This window comes from Grampus griseus (genome assembly GCF_964374135.1).
Source record: "Grampus griseus genome assembly, chromosome: 12".
Classification (NCBI taxonomy): Eukaryota; Metazoa; Chordata; class Mammalia; order Artiodactyla; family Delphinidae; genus Grampus; species Grampus griseus.
The window spans coordinates 26,270,185-26,279,442 of NC_139006.1; the positions used below are offsets into that span (position 1 = coordinate 26,270,185).

The following is a 9,258-nucleotide window of genomic DNA, read 5'->3' on the forward strand; positions in this document are numbered from 1 at the left end:
CAGGGCCAAAGCCAAGGACTGGAGAAGTGAGGCCAGTGGGGATGTGGTGGCTCTGTCTGGGGGGCCAGTGCAGCAGCAAGAAGCGCCAGGGTCTGGGGTGGCCGGGAGGGTGTGAGTGGAAGGGCACAGCCAGCTCTGTCAGTGCTGCTAAGAGATCAAAGATGAGGGCAGAGAGGTGACCTTTGGCCACAGGGAGGTGGAGGGGCTCCTGATGGGGCCCAGTCCTGTTCACCAGGAATGATGAGACGAGGTCCATCCCAGGGGCCAGTCGAATAGAGACCCCGGCTCAGCTGGCAAGAGAAGGGGGACCCTGAGGACCCCTGCATGGGCAGCGTGCCCATCCGAGGCGGCCCTCCCCGCTCTGCCCCATCTGTGGGTGGAAGGGTGATGCACAGAGTGGTGACTGGCCTCAGCTGCCCAAGGTTGGGGAGCTTGTCCCATTGAGAGCCGAGGCTGGGCCCTCGGGGCACACACAGATGCTGGCATGCCTGATGCCCCACCTGGGGCAGGTTGGGGGGCCAGGGGCCCAGCCCAGACTGATCAGAGCTACTCCAGGCTGCTGATGCCAGGACGAGGCAAACAAAGCCATTACCAGGTAATGAACTCATTACTGAGGTCAGGCAAGGTCAACACCGGGTAATGAGTTGCCCCCCACAGAGCCACCTGACCCAGAACAGTTCCCAGGGAACGCCTGGGTAGCTAGAGCCACCAGGAGGCCATGGCACAGTTCCAGAGCCTGATGGGCAGGGAGTGTTCAGGGGCAAGGTGTGCCCGAGTCCAGCGCCCACAGGAAGCCCCGTTCCAGCACTAGGATCCAGAGTGAGTCACTTCCCCTCTCTGACCCTGTCTTTAAAGGAGGGACCTCAGGACTCAGGCCTCCCCTGGCCACTGCACGCCCTCCTGCCTCTGTCGCCTCTGCGCCCTCACCATCTCCTGGCCAGCAGAGACTCGTCCTGGGCTCTGACAGGGGTGGGAGTGGGGTGGGGAGAGACAGGCGAGGCCACAGGGACCACCAGTGGCCCGTGAGGCAGGATGAAGCTGCCCAGAACTGTGCTGAGTGATGGCTTGAGCCAGACCTGCCGGCTTAGTCCACCGAGGTCCCACAACGTGGCCTGCACTCTGGGGGCCTAAGGGCACCATAGCCTTCCCTTCCCTACAGCCCAGGGCCCGCGGTCCAGGCCCCCGCCAAGACGGCTTGCTCACCCTCCAAAGGCCCAGCCAGTCTGGCCAGAGGGAGAGCACAGCCCCTACCCTAGAGCCCCGGGCCACACCGCCCCTTCCAGGACCAGCTCCAAAACTAAACCCCATCCCACCCGGTGGGTGGCCTGCACAGAGGTCCTGTCCCCCTTGGGCCCTTGCCTGGTGTGTCACCCACCCCCAACACAGGCCCTCAGATCCCGCCGGCTTCAGGACTGCTACCTGCCTCGCCATATCCCCCGCTTTGCCAAGAACCTGGTGGGGCTTCAACTGCAGAAGACAAAGACCTCTGTGCCCTCAGCACCCACACCCCCTCTACCTCATGCGGTTGGGGACCTGGGGACCTGCATTACCAGATGCTCCCCTGAGGACTGTGAGGCTGCAGTCACATGGCTGCTCCCTACCCACCCCCCAAGGCCACCAGAGCTCCTCCAACATGCAATGCCGTCTTGGCTTCCGACTGCCCTCAGGCTCTGGGAAAGAAAACCTCCCGCCTAGGTGACTGCCAGGGTTTAATTGCAACAGACTGCAAGGGGGACCACAGGGAAGTCACAGGGAGTGACCACCCCCTTCTCTGGGCAGAGGCTGAGCCCAGGGCGGTCTCTCCTCCCTGAGTTAATGAGCAGCTACTTGCCCACCCTGCCTGGTGGGAGGGCTGGCCTGAAGGCACAGAGCCCGGCTGGGGACAGCCCGGGGGGGTCGGTGGCTTCCCGCAGAAACGGCTGGCCTGGCCCCTGGCACACAGAGAGGGATGGGATTGCGGAGGAGCTGGGCCTGTCAGCCCCCCCATACAGGGAGCCCCCTGGCAGGCTGGCTCCAGGGCTGTGAGGAGCTTCTGGGAGGACCTAGAAAGCAGGCCTGTGTGCAGCCCCCCACCCAGCAGCTCTGTCCCCTGAAGGGACAACAGCCATTTGGCTCTGACCAGCCAGCTCCGGCCAGGGCACTCCAACCTGGCTCCGCACCGCAGGCCTCACCTGCGCCCTGGCTTCACTGATGAACATGTGGCCAGGGTCACCACACCTTGCTTCCTGATCCTCACTGAATTTGACCTCTGGGGATCAGTCGTGCTGACCACCCCTGCCTGTTCGCCCCAACCAACACATCTGCAACTCCCCTCAGGACCCATGGGGTCCCCAGGGCCTCCCTCTCAGTCTGTCTCTGCTCCTATCACACCCCCTCCTTTGGCCTCTGTTTTCCCCAGGCCCAGGCTGCCTGGGCAGCCCACTCTAGGCCCTCCTGGCTCTCACATCCCTAACTGCTGGTCAGCAAATCTGGAGTCCCTCCCACATCTGCTCCCACCCTCTCGGCCTCCCTGCCGTCCCCTCCTGGGGACCTGAGGGCCTCCTGCGTTTCACAGGTAAGGCTCAGAGAGGGCAGAGCCCTCGGGTCACACAGCCGGGCTCCAGCAGGCCTGGAGAGGAATGCAGGGCTCTTGTGTCAGTCGTACTTTAACTATGGAGGGGAGGGTGGTGGCAGGTATGGTTAACAAGGCTCTAGGGAGCAGCAGAGCCACAGGCTGGAGGTCCTGAGGAGCCAGGTGACTCAGCAGGAATGGAGGGTCAGAGGGGTTGACAGAGCACCAAATTCTCCCATCTCCCTGCACCTTCCAGAGCAACAGGCTCCAATGAATGAATGAACCGAGGGGATCCAGGCCTTTTCACAGTGGCCTGGGGCCAAGGCTGCCCAAGAACAGGGTCGACGGCACGCCTAATCTCACACACACACGCACACATGGGCACAGAGCTGCAGAGAGGGTAGGCCCCGGTGGGCCCTGGGGACACAGGCTCCAGTGGCTGTCTTGCCATCTCCCCTCCCAGCCCAGCCTGGATCCACACCAGGCCCTCCCTCCCCACAATTTGCTGGGGAGGCCCCAGGGCACCCAGAGTCCTAACTAGCCCCTTGGGTGCCGTGAGCACAACATGTTGGCAGGGGATACTGCCTTCCAGAGAGGCCCACAGCACACTGCCCACAGCTCTGTGATGGGCACGGGCGGCAGTGCGTGTGGCAAGGCACCAGGGTGAGAATGAATGGGGTGCAGTGGTAAGGTGGGAGGGACAGGAAAGCCAGCAGGGATGGCCGTGAGGGCCTTGAATGCCAGGCAAAGGAGGTGCACAGCTGGCCAGGGGTGGGGTGGCCCCACCCGGGACTCTCAGCCCCAGATTCATTCACCCAAGGACTTCATCCAACATCCAACCCGCTCAGCACCACTGGGCCCGTACTCGGGATCCTACTGTGGATGGAGGTGGACAGAGAACAGAGCCATTTAATCATGATTGCGAGGGTGCTGTGGGGGAGGGGCCTGAGTTCCCTGGTAGGGGGTGAGATGGTCAAGGAAGGCTGCCCCGGAGAAGTGGGATGAGTGGGAGCAGCCAGTCGAGGAGGGAGCAGGGGGCACATTCCAGGCCAGACAAACAGCCTAGGCAAAGGCTTAGGGGGTGAAGACGGTCACTGGGTTAGAGGAGGAAGAGGACAGGGCCAGTGCACAGACAGCAGTGAGGGATGGGCTGGACCTCCAGCAGCCTCCTGAAGGCAGGGGTCCAGCAGAGAGCAATGGGGATCTTGAATTCAGGGGCAGAAGTGCATGTTGTGTGTGGGCTGTAGGGGAGCAGTGCAGAGATAGCAGCCTGGACTGTGGTATGGGAAGAGGTGGCCCCAGCCAGTGAGGAGAGCTTCAGGCAATGACCACACCTGCCGTCCCCTGACTGTGATGGGGACTGTGGCTTTGAGCAGAGTATGTGAGCTCGGTTCCCCACTTGGGGTTGAGCGCTTCCACGTCCCCATCACCTCTGCCTAGAAGCCTGTTCAAGCCCCTTGTTGGGACCCACTGACAGCGCAGCACCACGGGCAAGTCCTGCACACTCAAGCCTTTGGCGTCGTTCCCCCGGTTCCTCGGGGCCCCATTCGCCCAGGTTTCAGCCCTGCGGGGGTTCCACGGGCCCCTGGCCAGATTCCCCGAGGCTTTGGTCGTTCCCACAGCCGTCCCGGAGGCCCTCTCCACGAAGCGTCTCCCGGGCCCCATTGATCGCTAGGCTATGGGCTGGGGCTCCGGCCCGGCCGGGCTCTGGAGGCGGCGGTGGAGGCAGCGGCGGCGCGGATGGCGGCAGAGCCCCGGCGCCCGTGGGCCCAGGCGCGCAGCGCGTACGGTGCCAGCGAGGCGCTGTGGCGCGCGGTGGGCCGCCAGCCGGACCCCGGGCCGCAGCCCCACAGGCCGAGCCCCAACGAAGCCCGCGCCCCAGGCCGCCTGGCGCGCCTGCGGTGCCAGTTCCGGGCTGAGGTGGCGGCGCGGGCCAACGCGCCCCGACTGCCACGGCTGGTGGACCGCGCGGGGGCCACGGAGCCCGAGAAGGCGCGCAGCCGCGGCTCCGTGTGCTCCGGGTGCGGGGAGCCGCGCGGCGGGGCCACCTACCCGGCGGGCGTCCTGGAGGTGAGCGAGCGGCAGCTGCAGGAGGGCCTGGCAGCCGTGCGCGCCGAGCTGGGCGGGCCGAGCTGGACGCCCTGCGCACGCTGCTGCCGCCTCCGCCGCCCGCCCCCCGCGAGCCCCGCGGCCTCCGCGGCCTGGCCCTGCTGCGGGCGCTGGGCACCGTGAACGCGCTGGCCACGAGCGCGAGACCCACCGACAACGCCTCGGACAGCCCGGCCGACGGCAGCGCTAGCCGGGCCCCGGCCCGGAAGAACCTCAAGAAGACGCCGCCGGGGACCCCACAGGGCAGCGGGGATTAAGCACAGGGGGAGGGAGCCCGGGGCGAGGACCTGGCGCGCCGCCGCCGGCCGCGGGGCTTTGCTACCTGGGACCGGCCAGGTGGCTCCTGGAGCGGGGCTTGGAGCGAGAAGGGTCCTCCGACGCCGCTGGCTAGCGCTCTGGTATCGGAAGGGGCTGGGGAGAACGGCTGGCTCCGCGCAGCTGGAGCCGGAGTCCCGGCGGGGTAAGGCTCGGGCCAGGGGTATGTCCCCTTCCGGCAGTGAGCGCAGCGGGAGAGCCCAAGGTCTCCTCTGTCTGGGGGAGGTGGTTGCAAGTGTATTTTCTTGAAGGGTCTCAAGGGAGGAGATCGGACCTTCATGCACTGGGGTGGAGAGTGTGACCCACACACCAAGTGACAGACACCGGGGACACGTGGGCTGCTGGGACACTGTCACCTGGACACAGGTTCACTCAGGACAGTGTCACTTGGATGTAAGAGCACATTCTACCGTGGGCCCTGGACAGCAGCCTAACTCTAGCCAGCTTCACTCCCCTGACAGTCGGGCCCACCCTCTACTGGACAGCGTTGCCTGGACAGAGCGCATCTGGTCAGTGCCCCCTGGACTCTCAGCTTTGCTTTGACAGTGACACGAAAGCCACTTACCTTAAGTAGCATCACGGCAGGCAGTCACCCGACAGCAGTGTCTCTCCAGTGTCAACCTATATCAGACTCCACAGCCCATCTTCCCAGAGTGTCGCCTGGGTCGGGTCTCACCTGTTACAGACAGCCCTTCACTCACTGTCCCTGTCACCAGGACCCACCACTCTGTGCTGCAGAGCTGGGATCCAGCAGCTTCTCACCTCCTGGCCTCTGGGAAATGGCAGCTGGAGGCATCACTAAACCACACAGTGTCTGGGGTGGTCAGCCAGCTCGTTTGTAAAATAAAATAGTAATTTTAGGCTTTAGCAGGTGGAGTTTCTCCTTCTATCTCATCGGGGGATTCAGGCATAACGTGTAGGATGGGAGTGGGGGTGCCTTCTCCCCGAGAGGGAGCTGGGGAGGTCTGGGGTTCTGGATGGGGTCTGGGACTGGCTGTGGTGGAGTCGGGAAGGGTGGCACAGGAGACCTCCGTAGGAGCTGCGGCGCGCCCAGGCCGCCCCCCCTCCTCCCAGCCATAGGAGGCCAAGGTCACTCTGTGAGTCGTTTATTGCAGGAAGGTGGCCGTGTCTACATCCTAGGGCCCCTGCCAGAGCCACAGGCTGAGCCCCAGGCCCAGGAGAGCCCCGTGCCTCGGGCCGGGGTGGGGGCTGCCGCGCGGACCGAGGCGCTGGGGGAAGCTACAACCCTGCGTACACAGAGAGGCTGCTGCGGCCGGAAGTTCTCCGTGAGAGGTGCGGGGCGGGAGCCGGGGGGCCTGGCCTGGGCCACGATCCGGAACTGGGCCACCTGAGGGTGTGGGGCGGAGGCGGTCAAGGCGCGGCGCACGGGAGGGCGGGGCGGCTGGGGGGGTGGCGCGGGCTGTACCTGCGCGCGCCCGATGGGGACCGTGTCCTCGAAGACCGTCCAGAGCTCCACGGGCTCGCAGCACCGCGTGGTCAGCGACCCCGCGTAGCGGTAGAAGCGCGAGAGGCCAGAGGCGCCCAGCAGCAGCGAGGCCAGCGGGAAGGCGGACGCCAGGTTCACGGAGGCCCCTGGGAGAGAGACGGCGGCGGGTTGGAACCAATTTCCCGGTGTCCTGCCGCCCCGCCCCCGCCGCGGGGAACCGCGTCCCTCACCGCGCGCAGACACGTTCTTCAGGCCCGACAGACGGCCGAGCGTTGTCAGAGTCCTGATCCTCGGAAGGGGGCTCCAAGTGAGAGAGGCTCGAGCGAGGGTCTTAAAAGGGGGGAACACTGAGGGGGGTGTAGGGGAGACTAAGTGGGAAGAGAGGTGAAGGGGGTTTGCTGGGGGGAGGGCCACCCCCACTGACCCTGCAGGTCCACGACTTCTCACTGGCCAAACCCCCTCACAGAACCCGTTCATCCTATAAAGCCTCTAGGGGCCCCAATGCCCACCCAAGATTACACAGGCCACCTGTCCCCTCTACAGACCCTCATGGACCCCCTTTCTTGAAAGCAGGCTGTCACATAGCAGCCCCCCTCCCTCACCGTCAAGAGCATGGCCAGCACTGCCAGACCATCAGGGTGACCTCGGGCTTCCCCTATGCTCTGGTACCGGGTGTTCATATGGACCACGTGCATCTGGGGAGACACAGACTACGGGAGGTACCCAGCTACTCCCACCAGGCTGCCCTGGCCTCCATGGGGCACTCCCACCACCCCTCCCCATGACCAGGCCCACCTCCATGGGGCGGTGCTGCCCGTCCAGGCTGTGCTCTGAGCCTGCTCGCCCGGGGACCCCGCCAGTGGAACTGCAGCTGCAGGGCATGCTAGGCTGGTGGTGGCAGCCTGGCGCCCTGCATCTCCAGCAGGCTCTGCAGGCCAGTGTCCGTGCGGAGCACTGAAGGGGAAGGAACAAATGACACCCTCTCTTCCCCCCCTCAGCTGCCCTCGTGCCATTAGGGCACAAGGTGCGAGCAAAGGTACCCCCTCAGGCCAGTCTGCGCCCTGGCTGGGCCTCTTTGGAACTATGACACCCTGGGTGTCCAGGCCCCTCTGCTGGCCGGCCAAGTGGGGCTCCACAGACTGCAGTGGAAACCCCTGACCCTGCACGGAGGGGAGAAGGCAGCCTCCCGTGGCGGGGGTCCTGATCCACCTCAGCTATGGGATTGTTGGGGGTTGACTCCAGGAGTTCTGACCTCTGGGTATGCCCTGACTTCTGGTCCTCAGGGAAAATGGCTGATTGCTACTGGTAGGGGGTTCCTGGCACCTCTATGTGGGGGTTCCAGACCTCCATTGGGGGATGTCTTGACCACTGTGTGTGGAGCTTCCTGTGCCATTTATGGAGATTTTGATTTCTGTGGGGGTGTTCCCATCCTTATGTAGAAGCTCTTAATCCATCTGTAGGGGTTCCTGACCCTTGTGGGGGGGTCCTTGGTCTCTGTAGGGTGTCTCATCTCCTGTGTGGGGATCCTGATCCTTGTGCAGGGGGTTGCTGTCCCTGTCTGTGGGAGGGGGAGCCTGACCCAGGGTGCTGACCTGTATGACCATGATTCTCCAGTGTCCACGGGCCTGGAGGTGCTGAGTCATAGCCTTGGAAGATGAAGGGTCCAAGGGTGGGGTCCCGCTGGACCCAGCGAAGGTCGATGTTTATGGGGGACTGGCCTGGGCCCCCACAGGTTGGGGCCATCTCCTTCCAGTGGGTGGGGCCTGGGGGAACAGGTCTAGGTCTCTTGGGGGGCTGAGACATGGGGGTGCACAAAGGTGGCCCTCCCCCCCCACACACACCCAGGGAAGAGCACCCACCTGACAGGTCACAACTGCCACCCCCCCAAACCTGGCCTGGACATAGTGTTTGCAACACCATCACAGGTACAGCCCCTGCAGGCAGCTGCTCCACAGGGAAGGGGCCTGGGAAAGTCTCCTGGCACCCGGCCACATGCCAACTTTGGGGACCTCCACGACCTGCTCACATGTGGGCTGGCCACATGGCACACTTATGGGTCCCGCTTGATGTGAGCAGCTTGGCACACACAGGACTGGAGAGCACAGCAGCCACAGATCCGGACACACACAGAAGGGGACAGTCATACACACACTGCGGGCTCCCAATCGCTGCGACCCAGGACTACAGACAGAAAACCCGCAGAGACCACAGAAGTGCAGTGGACACAGGACACAGACCAATGCCACACAGCCTCACACAACACTGTCCTCACCACAATTTGGGTCCTGGGAGTCGTAGCACCAGGCACCTGCAGACGGTGGGAGGGGACTGGGCTGATACAGGCCATCTGGGCCCTGAGCACCATCCCAGCCGGGGTCCAAGGGTGGGAGCACAGGGCTTTGGCCAGTGGATGCCAGGCAGACCCTATTCTCCTGTCGCCCCAATTCCAACCTCTCCTCCCCAAAAGTCGCACCCCCCCAACTAGGGGCAGGGCCTAAAGCGGAGAAGAGGGAGCGTCCGGGGAGGGTAAGGCAGCGCAGAAAGGCAGGGTCCTGTGTTCACCCTCCGAGTCGGCGCGCACCACCAGCGGCACGTCGAGGAAGGCGAGCACCAAGCCCAGGGACCGCATGGTGCAGCAGTAAGTGGCGGAGGACGCGGGCCGAGGAAACCAGCGAGGGCGGCGAATTTACCAGCGGGGTGAGTTAGGGGCGTGGCTGAGTCCTGGGGGCTCCAGGCGCGGGGAGGGTCGGAGGGGCGGCGCCTCCAGTGGGGAGACAGCTGGAGCTCGCCAGGCACTCGCTCTGATCTCGGGGCAGGGACGGCTGCCAGCAACAAA

At 64.6% G+C, this 9,258-nt stretch overlaps 2 protein-coding genes across 2 annotated transcripts; one reads left to right on the forward strand and one right to left on the reverse strand.

Moving 5' to 3' along the window:
• Positions 1–4,291: 4,291 nt before the first annotated feature.
• On the forward strand, positions 4,292–4,917 carry FAM246C (family with sequence similarity 246 member C; the record flags this gene model as incomplete). Its single annotated transcript, XM_082668471.1, is given in 2 exon segments — positions 4,292–4,672; positions 4,675–4,917. Coding segments are annotated over 2 exon segments (624 nt in total).
• Positions 4,918–6,111: 1,194 nt separating this feature from the next.
• LOC309830630 (carbonic anhydrase 15-like) lies at positions 6,112–9,051 on the reverse strand (the record flags this gene model as incomplete). The annotated part of the gene is given in 11 exon segments (XM_082667255.1): positions 6,112–6,179; positions 6,182–6,568; positions 6,653–6,684; positions 6,686–6,711; positions 7,025–7,117; positions 7,218–7,271; positions 7,273–7,305; positions 7,309–7,376; positions 8,015–8,185; positions 8,695–8,730; positions 8,985–9,051. Coding segments are annotated over 11 exon segments (1,035 nt in total).
• Between the last annotated feature and the right edge of the window lie 207 nt (positions 9,052–9,258).